General features: G+C 43.2%; 1 protein-coding gene across 1 annotated transcript in view; it reads right to left on the bottom strand.

Annotated features, from left to right (window-relative positions):
• Positions 1–5,169: 5,169 nt before the first annotated feature.
• The window catches only part of DNTT (DNA nucleotidylexotransferase), a 35,519-nt gene continuing 22,462 nt past the window's right edge, over positions 5,170–18,226 (bottom strand). Inside the window, exons 7-11 of the mRNA XM_023206269.1 lie at positions 17,604–17,736; positions 16,368–16,476; positions 11,107–11,352; positions 7,773–7,856; positions 5,170–5,597 (exon numbers count right to left, since the gene is read on the bottom strand). Coding sequence (XP_023062037.1) covers positions 5,511–5,597; positions 7,773–7,856; positions 11,107–11,352; positions 16,368–16,476; positions 17,604–17,736 — 659 coding nt within the window. The 3' untranslated portion in view covers positions 5,170–5,510. The remainder of the gene's footprint in view (positions 5,598–7,772; positions 7,857–11,106; positions 11,353–16,367; positions 16,477–17,603; positions 17,737–18,226) is intronic.

Genomic DNA, 18,226 nt, shown 5'->3' on the forward strand with positions numbered 1-18,226 from the left:
TCTACCACATGTCAACACCTGCTCTTCAAAGCCCCTTTTGAAACTAGTTTTGTGCCTTGGCTTCTGGATCTAATTACCTTAAACAAGCAGATTTAGCCATTTTTAAAGAGACGTGCCCAGTCATCCTGGTGCTTGTACTTCTCTTGCATGTCATGAAGGACCTTGGATTTACTGAGAGCTCAGCCGTGGCCTTGGCTTTGATACTTACAGGTGTCAGCCCTTGGGCCGATTGTTGATCATCCAGAGCCTCAGTTCTGTACTTGTGAAGTGGAGACAGCAGTTCTCATCCCCCTAGCCCATGGAGTGGTTGTGAAACTGGATTGAAATATGCATGTGACTAAGCCATGTAGCTATAAAGTGAGGGATGACTTGTATTTTGGATCACTTATTTTAATTCTACTTATAATTCATGGCTTAGAATCTTTATTTAAACATTGTTTCTATTAAACTAGAAAGGTTCAGCATTTCTGTCATTTACTTCTGCTATGATACCCAAGAACTTATGTTGGAATGAAGTGAAAAGTAAAATGGCCATTCTTATGAACCTACAAAATGTTTGTGGCTTTTCTTTGTCTATATTAGAGAACACTGGCCCTGTCCTTGGAACCAAGATTATCCCAGGGATGTTCCCGATATTGGCACTTTCTCTGCCAGGCTAGAAGATGTTCAGTCTTTCATGGAGGGCAGCCCTGTGTGGTGAGCAAAATGATGAGACCCAAAGTCAGAAGCTCTGCTTCCCTAACCCAGGGCTGATGGTAAGTTGAGAGTCACCTTAGGCAGGTTGCACGATGCGTGTGGGTCTCATTTCCTCCTGTATCATCTGGTGTTTGAATTGGTCTGTCTCTAAAGTGACATCCATCCAGTCCAAACATTCTGCTTTGATTTTCCCCAAACCCTGCAAAGCACTCCTTCTGCCTGCCTGTTCCTCACTCCCATCAGCACAGCCTTCTATACCCTCTATGATTCTTCTCAGTTTCTGACTGCTGGTGGAGAGAGAGAGTTACTTATTTATTTTGCCAAGAAATAACAATTATTAGTTTTGCTTAAGGCATTTCTCCCTGCAACATTGCGATGTTAATTGAAGACAAAAAAGTGATAACTAATTTTTGAAAGAATGCGAAGTCATATAATCTTTGCACTCCCACCATCTTGATGAGAATTATTGCTTAATGCATGAATTGATTTAACAAATGTGCACTGGCTTCCTTCCAATGTCAGACAACCTGCCAGGTCCTAAGACAATGTTGGGGGCATAACGAAAATGCTAAACGTTTGTGGAAACGTTTCTCCACCCAATTGAATGTGAGTCTCCATCCAAGGAAACAATATCAGGAAAGCTTTTATACAGGTGCTTTGCTTCTAAGCTCAAAGACATAAAACTAGCTCTCTCAGGCTCAGATGAGATAAGAATCTATACTCTCTTTCTTTTTCCTTTATCTGAAGTTAGAGGAGAAGGAGAAATGGGCATAACACTTCAATCCTCTGAGAATTCCAAATGACTGAAAAGTCTGGTTATGTCAGGGCATACATTAAAGTGCTGTACCTCCAAGTAAAACTCAGAAAAAAACCTTCTCTCCTCCATCCTCTAGAGAGGCTACCTGAACTCCAACAAGTTAAGGGGTGAAAAATACAAAAACTGGACAGGTGAGACTGGGGAACATTTTGGAAGTTGGCTGAGTCTGTCCAATAGGCTGTAGAACTATTTCTAAAATGGATGGGGGCCTCTGAAGGATAGGCTGAGTGTACCCTGGGCTTAAAATCTGATTTGTAATGACAGAGAATCAATGTATCATAGACTTTCATTTCCAGGCTAAAATGATTTGAGAGATTTGATTGTGAGCGAGAACAAACCATGTTGATAAAATTCTACCATAAATGTGACTGATTTTGTCATGAAGAGTCAAACAGTGATTACTGTTGACTCACCTGGCCAGGGATTACCCACTTATGAAAGCCAAGGTAAGGAGATGGGTCTTTGTTTTGAGAGCTGGGGAAAGCCTAGCCTTGTGTCCCAGCCCTTCTAGTTTCTCTGCCCCAACCACTTAGGCCTCCTCTCTGCCCTTCAGATGCCATGGTCTGTCCACAAACATAGGCTTTCTCTCTGCAACTCAGACACATGGGAACCTCCAGCTGCAAGAGCTTTGTCTCTGCTCATTTTATGCCATGGCCCTCCTGCCATGTGGGCCTTTTCTCTGACACCATGGTCCTTGCACCACATGGCCTTTGCACACGCTGTTAGTGAGATAGAGCTGGAAGTTCATGGAGGCCAAGGTGAATAGAATTTGCAGCGTAGAGTACTGGAGACAGAGTTGCACAGAAACAGAGGAGATCCTTTGATTATTCTATTGATCAGCATATGCATGTGAGAAAACTAGCCAAGGCTGGAGAAAGAACCACACAAAGGGATTAGAGGGAACAATACTCTAAGCTCTAATGGGTCAGGCCTCTCAGTGGGAGGCCAGAAACAGTGCCTGTTCCCAAACAGCCAGAGTAGAAAACATCATAATTCACCAGGCATCAGGTAGAACACTGAGAAAAGTATTGCCTCAGTAGTGGGGAAGAATATTAACCCTGGATTAGACTATGTTAGTGCTGCCTAACAAAGCTCAAAAGCAAGATGAGGACACATGAAACTGTTTCCAAGTAAGTTAACCACATCCTGGAACAAAGTTTAAGAATATTAACAGGAATACAAAAATATCCAGGAAAAAATTCACAATGTTCACAATGTCTAGAATCCAATATAAAATTACCAAGCTTGCAAAGAGGGAGGAACATATGACCCATAATGAGGAGAATACTCAGTTAATAAAAACTGACTCAATATTGACACAGATGATATCATTAGTAGACAAGGACATTGAAACAGTTACACTATATTCCATGTATTTAATAAGCCAGAGGAAAAATTGAATATGTTAAATAGAAGCATGGAAGATAGTTTTTAAATCCTAACTCATAAATCTAAAAATGAAAACTATAATGCGTGAGAAAAATACTGGAGAGGATTAATGAAACTAGACATTGCAGAAGAAAAGATGAGTAAACATGAAGATACACAATAAAAACTACCCCAAATAAAACACAGATTTTAAAGACTGGGAAAAAAGTGAACAAATAGAGCATCGGTGATCCATGGCTTCTTACATATAGTTGCAATGTGTTTAACAGATAATCAGCTTCCTACTTTATCTGCTGTATCATACTGTGCTTGCCTCCAAGAGTTCTTCTGTCAGCCATCAGAGGGCGCTCTGCTCCCAAAGTAGGAGTCACTGGCAAAGGCTGAGTTCTGGTAACTAGGCACCACAATAATTGAAAAAAATTCTGGCCTACAGCAAAAAAAAAAAAAAAAAAAAAGGGCCAAAAAAGAAAAAAAATTTGGGCTAAAAAAAAAAAAAAAAAAAAAAAAGAAAGAAAAACAAAGATATGGGCATTTGTGGAATCTCCAACAGGCCTTTTCAAATAAGGAAAGCAGCATTTAGAATCTGTGAGGTTCTCTGATGGGGAACTCCTCTGGCATGGACCTCCTGGGGTTATTGTGTGGTGGAGACCTCCAGAAAATAGGGCTGGGGGGTTGCTCAGTGAAGGCGACAAGGCCATCTGCACATTTCCCAAATGTCAGCCACCTGCGTCCCTGTCTCCTCATTCTTGCCACACCCCCATTCCACTGGTAATATTTCCTAAATGATTTCCCTGACCTTGAGTTGCTTTTCTTATGTAAATAAGCCTACTCCAAAAAGGAAGCTTTATATCACTACCATCAATAAGGAACCATTTTCGTAACACCTCTCGAACACAAACACCTTTCTAGAACATAAGCTTTATGCTTATAATCATACAGGCAGAGATTTTTGACAGTTTTGTGATCTTTTCTATGCCCTGTGCCTAGAAAAATGACTGACATAGTAAGCACTCAATAAATATTTGTTGATTATATCAGTATGAAAATATTAATCTACTTACTACCTAGAATAATCTTGAATATCATAACTGAGAAACACTGAACAGCAGAAAAGACTAGAATACTGTGTGGATTTTGGGATTTGAGGTCAGTGGGGGTGGCTGCTGTTCACCCTCTTGTTGTCTCCAGTTTTTTTAGCCATCAGCTCAAGATGTGACACACACACACACAACCTGAGGCCCTTTCAGTGTGTTGGTTTCAGCCTGGACTGTCTTTAGGTTCCAGAATGGGCAAAAGTTTTCACCTGCCACTTCACACCCATTAAGATAGCTATTACAAAACAGACAATGCAGAAGATAACAAGTGTTGAGGATGTGGAGAAATTGGAACTCTTGAGCACTGTTGGTTAAGAATGTAATATGGTGCAGTTGTTATAGAAAACAGTACAGTGGTTCCACAAAGAGTTAAACATAGTATAGAATAACCATTGAGTCCAGCAATTTTATTACTAGGTCCCTACCAAAAGGATTGAAAGCAGTGACTCAAACAGATACTTGTACACCGAAGTTCATAGCAGCATTAGTCACAATAGCCAAAAGGTATTGTATCTCCCAGTATTCTCTTCCCAGCGGGACTGGAAGGAAGGGAGAAGGGTCGTCATGGGCCTCCCAGCTCTTTAGCAGGCTGAAGACACGGAAGCAGCTGGAACAGATGGCCTGTTAATTCCCTTCAAGGCAAAGGGTCTATGCCTCCTGGAGGAGGCAGGAGGAAAGAACAGGTCTGTAGCCTGGGAATTCCGAAATTTCCCTCAGCCAGGGCTCCCTCCCTTCCCTTGGGTACCCTCAGATGAAGATGCCAGGAGAGATTGACTTCCTGAGAGAGACTAAGCCATGGGTGTAGACAGAAGCTCCAAGATGGAAAAAAGAGGGAGATATTTCTTTGGTGGTTGAGGACATTGTTTTTCCTTCAGCATGATGGCAGGGAGAATACATCCTTTACGTGGTGTTGTGCTGGGATGTTTAGGGAACCAGCTGTACGATGGCCAGGAAGGAGCAGGCACTGAGCCAAGCTGAGCCAGTCCAGAGGCAGCACCCCTCCTCCACAAGCTCCAGAAGGGACCCAAATCCCCTCTGGAATCTCTGCATCTTCTAATTAAGCCTGTTTGTCCCCTTAAGAGAAACTGTAAGCTCTTCATTCTTCCGCTTGGTTACACTTGTGTTTTAAAATAGTTTATAATATCTGAGTGAAGAAAAACAGATTCCATCATCTTGTTTCCTTCTGTTTTTATTAGAGATAGACAGTATTTCAGCTACACTGTGAACAAAGTGGGCTTTGATGAGCTTCTCTGAATCAGCCACCAATGACAACATCGTTTCTCTTGAAAAATGCATTGTGAATTCTACGCAACAGTCATAAACATGGCCTTATTAGAACCTTACCCATTACCAGCGGCGCCTTCCCATGTTTCCAAAGCTATATATTTCTACTAGCGATCTGCATTTCACTAAGACCTAAATAACCCCGAACTTTCCTATGGCATCTTTTACTAATATGAAGCATAATTTATTTAACTTGAAAACAATAGGGAAAAAAGGTTGACAACATTTTCCTAGGCATTTCTTTCCCATGGTTCAATATAATCCAATCCCAGATGCGCAAAAATTTCTTCTTCACTTTCTGCTTTGAGGAATATCCTCTGAAAACATAACAAGAAATATGTGCATTCAGATATTTTTCATAAGCGCCATGATGTGGACACAGTGAAAGTGTTACTTACAAATCTGCCTTGTCAGAATGAATTATAGCCCAAACAGGAGCCCTGCTTCTGAGTATAAATGTCATTTTAAATGACTTTCCAAAATATGGTACTAAATGAATTAAGGTAAAATCATAACAGCTTTAACATATTCAGCAAAAGCCATTTGTATATTTTTTCCTATGGGCTGTAGTTCTGAACCACAGCTATTTATTAGAACAACCTGATGGAGTTTAAAAGATAAACATTGAAGCTTGAGCCATACCCCAGTCCATTGAAATCAGAAACTCAGGAGAGGTCTTGTAATCAATCTATTTGAACGCACTGGGTAATTCTAACATGCAGTCATAATTATGTACTGCTGGTAATTATAGGATACTTGTATGTGTTGGGTTTTCCTCTAGCTTTCCATGCTTGCCTCTAACCCCAGCAGGATCCCACCCTGTTATCTCTTTAAGACCAAGCAGCTCTTCTCCTCCCTCCCTTCTTGTACATAGCCCAGTGCTAGGCACATAGAAGGTACTTGCTTACATTGAACTATTTAGAATGTATTAATTGGTAAGTGTTCCTTCATTGTACTATGTGAATCTGCCTTCACCCACATGCTTAGCGTCCGAGGCTTTCCTGCCAGCATCCACAGCCCCCTCTTCTCTGAGCAGCACCTGGATTCTTCCATGGGAAACCGCTCCTCTTGACTCTCAGTCCAGGAGGGTTAGGTGGAGCTGCTCCCAATTCCAAGAAAGCAGCACATGACCCAAGTCTGGCCAATCAGAGCCACAGAAAGGGGTTCAGGGATAGGCACATGACCCAGTCCTGGCCAATGAGCACCAGGTAGGATTCTTGGGGGAACTATTAGGAAACAGGTTCTTCTCTGTTGAAGTAACTGGAAGAGTGGGACTTATGGGAAAACCTGCCTGTGAATAAAGGCAATACTGAGGGAAGCCTGCCTGAGCACCCATATTCAGCTGCCCCTGAACCCTTAGATATTGCGGTATATAATCCAAGTTCCCTTTTTCGTTTATGTCACTTTAGATTTGATTTCTGACGCTTGTAACTGAGACAACTCTTAACTGAGTACACCTCATTTAGACTACAAGCTCCCAGAGGGAAAGGACCATTACTTTTTTTTTTTTTTTTTTCCCTGACACAGAGTCTCACTCTGTTGCCCAGGCTGGAGTGCAGTGGCGTGATCTCGGCTCTCTGCAGCCTCCGCCTCCTGCGTTCAAATGATTCTCCTGCCTCAGCCTCCCAAGTAGCTGGGATTACTGGTGCGAGCTGCCACACCTGGTTATTTTTTGTACTTTTAGTAGAGATGGGGTTTCACCATGTTGGCTGATCTTGAACTCCTGACCTTAAGTGATCCACCCACCTCGGCCTCCCAAAGTGCTGGGATTACAGACGTGAGCCACTGTGCCTGGCCAGTACCATTACTTCTAGTTATTTTGAGTTTTCTTTCCCCTGGAGCCTATTCTGGTGTCCTTGATCACTGTAAGAAAAGTAGCCCTTAGTACTGTGGATTTAACAGTTGTATATTTAACTCTTCTTAACTTCTCCAGTCATCTATCGTTTTGCTGAGGGCTGAATTGGATCATGACCACAGTAAGACTACCATGCCATGCCAAATGGGCGACATGGCTGGTGAGTGAGACTGGCTGGCTGCTCATTTATGTCTCGGGGCAGCTCTGTTGCTCTCTTTCTTGCAGCAGACTGTTGTTAATGGCCTACATGGCCACTCAGAATGCCACTGCCCCCTGCATTTGAGGGGTACACAAGTAGTATTTGTGATTTCTGGGGATCCCTGGTTTACTTTGGAGTTACTCATTGCCAACACCAAGGATATACCAAACTCGTTAATATTCACTGCTGGACTGGTTCTGGAAGCCCAATTAGCTCATCATCTTTCAGCCAAAAGCTCTTGAAGTGCATTCTGGGCCAGGTGGAAACTGTGAGTCTGTGGAAATCTTTCCTGCTGCCCTCAACTCTCATCAACTGGAAATAGAACACCCATAACAAAGGAAACCATACTTGGATACTAAAATCAGTTCATGAAAAGAGCTCGGGGGCCAGCCTTGGGGATGAGGATCAAAGTAGCCCATTTTAGGAAGAGAACTGTACCTTGGTCTTGTCATATAAAGCATGGTTATCCAGAATCATCTTCCGTTCATGTGTGGCATAGCGCCGGAGGTCTCTCTCAAACTGCTGGACAGGAGATAGTTAAAATAAATTATTAACACGTCTAGAATGTCTTCAGTATTAGGTGGCTACATCCCTCTAGTGAAATATCTAACTCCAGTAAACATTCTCAAAGTGATTTTCCTTCCCCATGGCCAAGTTCTCTGGTGACAGAGGTCTGTGCTCCCACGAGCACACTAGAATGTAAGCTCTGTGAGAGCAGGAACCTGGTTTGTTCTGTCCGCAACCATATTCCCTCAAATAGTGCCTCACATGTAGAAGATGTATAGCAAATGTTTTATTGAATGAATAAATGAATAGCGTGAGCATTGTACCAGAATAATGCCTGGTCCAGAGTGAATGCTGGATAAATACTAGTTTGGTGGGTTTTAAATGATTTAGAATATTGTTATTGTAAAAGAGGATGGAGGAGTCCGGGAACCCATTCCAGCTTGGATTTTGTCCCTTCCTGGCTATGCATCTCCTGACAAGTCATCCAGACTCCCTGAATCTTGGTTGAGTGAATGAAAGGATGGAGGAAGGACATGATTAAGGCTCCCTCTGGCTTTAACATCCTTTCACACGGAGATGCCATGAAACTGATGTTCTAAGTCACCTGCTCCCGGATGACATCTCCCACGTCAGGAATGGGCTCTGAGACTGAAGAGAGCAACACATGAAGCCTAAGACAGAGGACAGGAACACCTTGGCAAAAGAGGGCAACGAATTGCCATGGAGACTAGTTATCCTGAGAGAAACGCAATCTAGAAATTTTGTCCTCTTCATGTGGGATTAGGGAGCAAGCCTGGGATACTGGTGCCCTCTAGTGGTAAGGAACAATTTGCTATTTTAGGAAAGCTAACCTGGGATGGGTGAGGAGATGGACTTTGGAATCAGAAGTCCTTTATTCACCCGGCTAACAAGCAAAAGAGTTTAGTGCTCTGCCAGTGCCTTGCAGAACCAACAGCAACAATTTCTGAGAACTCTGAGAAAAGAGACTAGAATGTGCTGAAAACATGTCCATATTAAAAATAAAATGGACAAAGGTCAACCACTTCAGTCAGTGATGCTTAACTGGCATTACATTGCATAACCAACGACTTCTTTCTGGAACTTTCCCCTTTCTCAATCAACTATGTGTTCCCAAAGATTTATGTCTATCAGACAAATTGCATTTATGGTATATTTTTTCTCTTCTTCCCCCTTTTTTAAGAATGAAAGGAGCATTTAGTTGTCAGTCAACATTTGTGATTAGAGTAAGAAATCCCACTGCTAAGATGCTGTGCTGAGTTAATTCCAGTCCAAAGCAAAGACACCTGATATATAACCCAAGGCTGAGAACAATTAATTTCTGTTGTGTCATTCATCTGTATAAAACCCTCTACGAACTCATTTCACTCAAAGCAACAGCCAGCTACCTGGGAAAACAGGAGAAACAGTGTGAGGTGTTTAGTTGGGAGGGTGAAACACATGCAAGTGGGACTCAAATCACAGGTGTCCTCTCCTGTGAGTGAGAGGAGATGGGAACTACTGCTTATCCAGTACTGGCCACGTGCTGGCTTGGTGCTGAGGCATCACCTAATGTCTCTGCAACCCAAGGAAGTAGCTAAGGTCATCGTCCTCATTTTCCTGATGGGAAAATTGACTTTTACAGGATATAGGGAACTTGTCCAAGATCACCCAACAGTAAGAAGCAGAGCAGGAGCTTGCAACTAGGTCTGGGATCAACTGATACTCTTTCAAAAAAATTTTATAGCTCGATTTTATTTTTAATTAACATATAATAATTGTATGTATTTGTGGGTTATATGACATTTTGATACATGTATATACATTGCAGAATGATAAAATCAGACTAATTAGCATGCCCATCACCTCAAACATCTACCATTTCTTTGTGCTAAGAACATTAAAAATCCTCTCTTTTAGCTACTTTGAAATATACATTTTTATTAACTATAGTCACCATACTGTGCAATAGAACAGAGCTTCTTCCACCTACCTGACTGTACTTCTTGACCCTTTTCCCTCTCCATTTTCTGCCCTCAACCCCCAGCCTCTGCTAACCATCATTCTACATTCTATTCTCTACTTCTACGCATTTGACTGTTTTTGATTCTACATATATAGAAACGAGATCACACAGTATTTGTCTCTCTGTGCCTGACTTATTCCACTTAACATAATGTCCCCTAGGTTCAACCATCTTGTCTCAAATGACAGAATGTCCTGTTTTCGAAAGGCTGTGTCATACTCCACTGTGCATATACCACATTTTAAAAATCCATTCATCTGTTGTGGATGCTTAGGTTGTTTTCATATAATATCTTGGCTATTGTGTATCATGCTGCAGTGAACACAGGAGTGCAGACCTCTCTTTGACACACTGAGTTCGTTTCCTTTGGATATATACCCAGAAGTAAGATTGCTGGATCATATGGTAGCCCTATTTTTAGTTTTTTGAGGACCTTCCATACTATTTTCCAAAATGTGTAATTTACAACACCACCAACAATATAAGAGGGTTCCCTTTTCTCCCCAGCCTCACCAACACTTGCTGTCTTTCAAGTTTTTGGTAATAGTCAATCTGACAGATATGAGATAACATCTTATTGTGGTCTTAATTTGCATTTCTCTGATGATTAGAGATGTTAAGCAAGATGGCAATATCTACTTGCCATTTATATGTCTTCTTTTGAGAAATATCTATTCAAGTCCTTTGCCCATTTTACACAGGGTTATTTGTTTTCTTGTTATTGAGTCTTTTGATTTCCTTGTATATTCTGGATAATGGCCCCTTATCTGATGTATGATGTGCAGATATTTTTTCCCAATCTGTGAGTTGCCTCTTCACTTTATTAATTGCTTCCTATTTCAACCCCCTTGCTGGTTTCTGTACTTCAGTGGTTCTCCCACTTGAGCTGCATCAGAAACACCTGGAGGCCTTTTCCAAACACAAATTTCCGGGCAGAACTCTCCAGAGATGCTGATTTGATTCCATAGGTTTGGAGTGGGGTAAAGAATTTCCATGTCTAACCTGTTCTTGGGTAAGGCTGCTGCTGCTGGTGTTGGGGACCACACACTGGGAATAACAGTTTTAAATTAAATTTAAATTGACCATGTGTGGACAGGATGCCTTGATTTAGAGGTTTCTGGGTACTGCCCCCTCCCCTGTCACCCGACCCCTGTTGCCATCATCTCTCCCCTGGGCCCAGGTAGACTCGACCTACGTCTTTCGGAAAGCTAACATCATCCCATGGGTCCATGTAGCACTTACCCGTGAGCCAGTCCATCCCAACAGGGCGAAGGCACGACGCTCGTAGGGGCACATGACTAAATCCACACGGATGGCCTTCCAGGTCTTTCCCCCCTGCCAGCTGGACTGGTCACTGTCCACTCTTTGAAGAGGCAATTTGAAAATCAAAAAGCACTTTTGAAAATGATCCAAAGCATCAACCTTCCTGCTAGGCAACCTGAGCTTTTCAAATGTTGACTCCACAAGGTCATAATATAAAAGTAATCCCTGAAAAGAAACAGAATGGCGTCAGGAAAAGGCCCTGACGAAGAGGAGCCATGATTTTATACTGGATTCTTAACGAAATCGTCACAGATCTGAGCAGAACATGGACATGTGTTTGATCTTTCATTAAAGGTCTACCCGCAAGCACCAGGAGAAAACACTAAGAAAGTGGTTGCATTATCTTCCCTTTACAGAAAAGGAACTTAGCGATGAGAGAGGCTGAGGCAAAGCCACTTAATGGCAAAACTGCAAGAAAATCTCCGTCTCCACTTCTGAACCTCAGCTAGTGCTCTGGGCTCTTCTTAGTCCTTTGAAAACAAACCAACCATAAACAAAAAGCCATGCTGCAGGAATTTGAGACCAGCCTGGGTGACATAATGAGACCTCATCTCTACATAAAATTTAAAAATTAGCCAGGTATGATGGCATGTGTCTGTAGTCCCAGCTACTCAGGAGGCTGAGGTGGAAGGATCCCTGGAGCCTGGGAGGTTGAGGTTTCAGTGAGCTATAATCACACCACTGCACACTAGCCTGGGAGACAGAGCAAAACCCTATCTCAAAAATAAATAAATAATAAAATAAAAATTCATATTGTTTCTGGGGAGGGCAGCTTTGAGTTAGTGTCTGCTACAGTTTGGATGTTTGTCCCTCTAAACCTTATGTAGAAATTTGACCCCCGGTGTTGGAGGTGGGGCCTAATGGCAGGTCTTTAGGTCATAGGGGAAGATCTCTCATGCATGACTCATCCTCATGGTAATGAGTGAGTTCTCACTTTGTCAGCTCCCATGAAAGCTGGGGGTTACAAAGAACCTGGCTCCTCCCCACTCTCTCTTGCTTTCTCACTCACCCTGTGACCTCTGCATCTGCCAGTTCCTCCTTGCCTTCTGCCATGAATGTAAGCCCCATGAGGCCTCACCAGAAGCAGATGCTTGGTGTCATGCTTCTTATACAGCCTGCAGAACCATAGGCCAAGTAAACGTCTTTTATTTATAAATTACCCAGCCTCAGGTATTCCTTTATAGCAATGTAAATGGACAAAGACAGTGTCCCTTTATATTATACCGATGACTAGGTTTAACCCGCCCAAAGCGTTGTGGCTGGAGGCTGAGTCTAACTTTGGGGCAGGATGACTTGCTATTTCTAGGTAGCACTTCGGAGGCTCTTTCTCATGATGGTGTTACTCCACCTGCCTTGGAGAAAGTGGGATAAAGTTAATGACACGTGTCATCTAAAGTTGCCTACCCAGAAAGTGGACAAGTGATTCTAAGGTGTGACCAATCTAGTTGCCATTCTTGGTGGGAGCTCCTGATGGCACAGGGCAGATGTGGGAACAGGAGAGAGAAACATGCTGTCAACCACTAAATCCGGCAACAAAAACAGCAAGTAACCCTCAGATAATGTCATCAAGTTACTGGGATGTGTGATTTGTTACCATGTACTCCTTAGGTTCAAGGTTTAAAAGCTCTATCATCAGAAGCATTTGGAAGGTTTGCTAAAGCGCAGTGTGTGGGGCTCTGTCCCCAGAGTGATGCAGGAGGGGGAGGGAGGCATTTGGGACAGGTTCCCAGGCAATGCTGGTGTTCCCGGGCCGGGACTACACTTTGAGCATCCTTGGTAAATTGATTATTGTTAGGAGTCATGCTTTGCCTTTCTTCTACAAACCTGCACAAGACATTATTTCAATTCAAAAAGATACTTTTTATTTTGTTGACTTCAATAGAGGGAACTCTTCACCCTTCAACGCCTTGAAGAACAAACACTATTTGAAGGGGGAAGCACTAATGCTAGGGAGGCCCTCTGGAGGAGGTGGGAGATGTTGCCCTAGTTAACCTCTAATCACCAACTCAGGAAAACACATTTCTACTTTTTTAAGGAAACTTGCTAAAATTAGTACAGAATAGCAGCCTTTTGTGTAAATTTCAATCATGTAAATTTGAAAAAGGAGATATAAAAAATATGAAGAAGTCTCACATGAAAGCCAAATTTGTAATAACACACCTTCCCTTAAAAAAAAAAAAAAGGCCACAAAGCTGGATTCCTAATAGTAAACTGTGCTTGTCCTGTTGCCACATGGTGGAGTCACTTGGTGGGTGAGAGAAAAATGGGCCATTCTTTACTGGGCTTTTGTCTTGAATTTTGCAAGGTGTTTGAGAACGCATCCTTGAACGTAATGCTCCTGTCTGTGTGTTCAGAAGGTTGTCTGCAGCAGGCCACAGCTGTCAAACATGCACACAATCCCTGATGCCACCTCTAGAATTCCAGCCCCAGCTATCTACGGGGCAGCCCTCTGGGCTCAGGCTTCCCCATTAATACCCACTGGTTGACTGAATATTTACATCAGCATGTTCTTTTATTTTTTCCTACCAGACACTGAGAAACTCCTGACTAGGAGGAGGCATTTCCCTGCCTCTCCGTCCCTCCTGTCCTCTCCAGGGTACAGAGCAGCCAGTTCTCAGGAAGAGAGCTGTGGGGCAGGAGGGAGATGCACTCAGCTTGACCTCCCACAGGAAGGCTCCATCCGAATTTAGTCTCAGATGCCTTCCGAGGAGGGTCACATGGCTGAGCGTGAGGCTCTCTAGCCAGGATCCCTTCCCTGCCCTTTGCTTCCAATTCCCTCCAACTCCTTCTGGGAAGACTCGACGCCCAGTATTCAAACTCATGTCAGTTTCTCAAAGTGAATATGTTCTTTACCCTCCAATGTCTGTCAATACATTCCACCTCCCAGCAGTTCCATGAACTGGGGATGTGGCCACACGGAACAGTTAGGGTCCCGTACCCAAGGTCTCACCCACCGGGCAGGAACCAAAACCAAAGTCATTTAACCTCCCCTCTTTGGGTTGAACCACTGGTGCCATTGAGAACTCAGGCTAATGGAGTCTTTGGGGATGGCAGCCCTCCCCCCAAGATCAATATTTCCAAGATTTTTGCTTCCCTGTCTCCCACCCCTGACCAAGGGGTTTCCTGCAAAGATCACATTTAGAGTCACCTGATGGGTGACTCGACCGGATACCATTGGTTATTCACTATGCTCGGCAGGTGTTTTGAAACACTGATGCGTATGTTGTGCATGTTGTGAGAGAATGTGCATGTGTGTACCTGCACAGACTTTATAACCTGGAAAGTGCAGCTTTTGGTCAGCATGGCAGCGCATGGGAGTGAGGCAGAGGGGGAAGTTAAATATGAAGAAGTCATCTGCCCATTTCACAACCGAGGTGTTGTGGGCAGACCTGGAACTGCAGGGGTCTAATCAGGGCTGAGACACCAAATTGCAAACTGCCCCACAGCTTCTCCCTGCTGTCAATGTTTGTCAGTGAGCGAAGGGGAAGAGTAAGCCCCTACCCACTCCTGAGTCCCTCACCTGGCCCAGTGCCAGGCTCTCAGGCAGAGTTCAACAAATAATTGTGCATAAGAGATAATGATAATAGTCAGCACCATTTGTTAGGCTTTTACCATTCATCAGATACTGCACCAAGTGCTCTATCTGATTCTTTCATTTAATCTGCTCCTTTAATGAATGAGAGAAGCTTGTTACCCCTGTTTTATAGACGGGGAAAGTGACACTTCGAAAGATTAAGTAACCCATCCCAAGTCATATAGCTAGTGAACGGCGGAGCTGTGCTTTTAAAATCCCAAATCTAAAACCCATGTGCTTACATTAACATCAGCCTCTGTGCAGTGCCTGCATATAAAATGCCCATCCCTGCTTGGGGACCAGCAGTAAGTGTGACTTCCTTGAAACTAAGGAAAGACCAATGGAAAGAGGACTCTCTGCTGCTATCTCCCTATTCCATTCCAGTCTTTAATAGTGTTGGCATGGGGAGGGGAGGGTGCCTGTAGGACAAGGTCAGATAGGTTCATTTTTGCAGGGCCTCCAGGTACGGAGCCAGACAGCCCACTCTCCACCAGGCCTCAGTTAGCAGGGTCCACAAGCCATGCTCCCTTGTCTATCAATGAGAATTTTTCGTTGATAAGAAAGATTATCAACAAAAGCTTGAGCAGACCAGTGGGCCACTTCGCTGACTCTTCCTTGTGCTGCCATCCCCTGGCTTTGTCTATTATGTTCACTCTTAGGGCCACTGGCTGCCCTGTGTTCATTCCCCTGAGAGGGACAGAGGGGGTTGGGAATGGCTTCAGAGAAGAATTTGGATCTGGTTCTAAAGTTGAGTCTTCATTTCCAGTGCCCCTGGCCCTAGGGTTGTGTTTCTATCTTTTATTTTCACTTTATCTGAGGTCTTCCTTTTCTGGGATATCAGTAAGCTTGGTCCACACCCAAGAGAAGCAAACTACTCAGGAAAGATGAAACTGTGAGGAGAAACACTAGCCCATCCAGGCCTATCTACAGGTCCCAAGATTAGGACCCTCTGGTCTCTCTAGGAAGTGAGGCTCTCACTGGAGTCGGACAGGAGTCAGGGCCTGCATGCGGCTCTGGCTGCAGGGTTAGTTTAGCTTACTTTGGTTTCCTCCACCAGGCAATAGGCCTGTCACAAGTCTGATCTCTGCAATACATGGGGGCTTCTGAACCATGACCTCTGCAGAGTTCAGCTTGCCCTCATTAGTTTCCTTCATTCCATCTCAGTACAAAGTCAAGATGGTAACTGACCAGCATAGAATTCAAGGCACTATCAACACCTCTTAGACTGATTTTATCCCAGTCTTTGCAGTCCTGCCCCCTCACCCAAGCTTGCAGCTTTCTGGCTCACATTTCCCAGGTCTTTAGAGTGCATGCTTTTCACTTTGTTTGGGTGCCTCTGTATGTCAAACACAAATGCATAGCCACCCTTGGCCCTGTTGGCAATAGGGTAAGTACAAATAAACAAGATACAGGACATACTCATAACATGTACTCTAGGACCCAAACAGGAAAGTCTTATTGTAGGTCATATGGCTTTGTATAAGCTGCTGCAAATAATTGAGAATTGATTAGATGGTCATTACACAAATATAAGGCATGTAATGTACAAAATTCAAGTGTTAACATAATGTATGAGTGTGCATGTATTTTTCATCTTTCTTCTCACCTTCTTTTCCCATAAGTTCATCACTTTCTGTAAAAGTTGTTGCTCTTCATCCTCTGTTGATCCTGGGCTGGTAATTAAAAAATCTACATCGTGCCCCATCTTCTTACCCCTAATTTTCAAAAGCAGTATAAAATGGAAATCAATTAGATTTTAGTCTTCATTTTAAAAAAATCACCTTTGTTTCTATACCCTATACTTAAGATTTGCAACATAGAAGGTTCTTGACATTTTTTTTAGAAACAAAATATCCTTGGTTATACATCTTTATTCCCTACAAAATAAATTTATGACACAGAAAAAGTCATATATAGCATGTATGTGATTATGTATATCTGGGCAAAAAATAACAAAAAATTATTTATTCTACACACTCACACAAACCTACATGCACCCACACATACACACATAGAGACAAGCATGACAGCAAGCAAACCAAGAATTGTTATCACATAATACAAGGTAGCACTCTTGGAAGTATGACATGGAGTAAAGCCATTATCTTAGATTTGATCTTCTCTTACTTTCTCCCTTGCCCAAACCTATTTTGTTAGAATGGCCAACAGCCACCAGGTAAGAGGGCTGGAGAAAGAGGTGGTGGAGGCTGCGGGAGGAAAGACATCCCTTTCTGAAATGTAGGCCTCAATATCCAACAACCACACACATCCGTGTGAAGCGTTCACTCATTCATGAATTCATTCAGTCAGTCATTTATTAACTCAACCAAGATTTCTTGAGCACCTACTTTGTGCTAGGCATCATGCAATAGTCTTACTGAGAACTAAGCTCTACAAACTTAGTGGAGAAACCACACACAGGAACAAATCACTGTAACTCTGTGGATCAAGGGCTTTGCAGGTATTCAGGGAGCATGGAAGAGGGGGCTCTAATCCAGCATGGAGAAGGAGGGAGTCAAGGAAGGCTTTCTGTAGGAGGTGCCATCTAAATTGAGTATTAAAAAATGAGGGGAAGTCAGCCAAGTGACAATTTGAGGAATGGCAGTCAAAGCAGAAAAGTCTGAGTAAGCAAAGCAATGGGCAAGAAACAGCTCTGAATGTGTAGGGGATGACAAGCCATTTGGGGTTGCTGAAATGAAATGTGAGGGGCAGGAGACAAAGCTGCAGAAAGAAGCTGGCACCAGATCACAAAAGGCCTTTTGTGCCATTTCAGATGCCTGTCCGAGTCAGGGAGCCACTGAAGCATTAGGGCAGAGGAGGCAAATCCACCCAAGTTATTTACCTCCGGAACCCTCCTGTCATGGTGACGAAAGCATCCGGAAGAAATGCCCAGACAGCCTCTTTAACCAGCGCACTGACAGCCTCTGCTTCTGCCCTGGTCACACAGCTGACAAGGTCTTCATAATACAGAAATCCTGAGAGGCCATTTGACAGGTCAATGAAGAGAGTGACACACGTGTGAAACAACCAGCCCTCAGTGGAAGGGGATTCTGTCCCCACAATAGAGCTAACATGACTACAGGCATCAACACGAAAATCCATTTCCATGGAGACAGAGCAATCCATGTGGTTCTCCTGGTTGTGAATTTTGCAGGGTAACATTGGTTCTTTGCTTTCTAACCGAGAGATTTACAATTTCCTAAGAAGGAGACAATATTTCACATCCCTCTGGAATCCAAACTGTTCAGATCTGACTTCCTACCGAAGAACCAGCCTTCTTGATCAATAAGCTGTGTCCTACTATTTTTTAAAAGGTAACACATAAAGATTTGGAGTTGGAAGGTGATGGATCCATTAAAAAATTAAGGTCAAGAATAGGAGCAGGGTAGATGTGTGTCTGAAGCAAGGCAGGAAATATCTTAGGTGGTTTAGCTTGTTGCTTCTTTGCCTGACCAGCATGAATTA

This window comes from Piliocolobus tephrosceles, chromosome 9 (genome assembly GCF_002776525.5).
Source record: "Piliocolobus tephrosceles isolate RC106 chromosome 9, ASM277652v3, whole genome shotgun sequence".
Lineage (NCBI taxonomy): Eukaryota > Metazoa > Chordata > Mammalia > Primates > Cercopithecidae > Piliocolobus > Piliocolobus tephrosceles.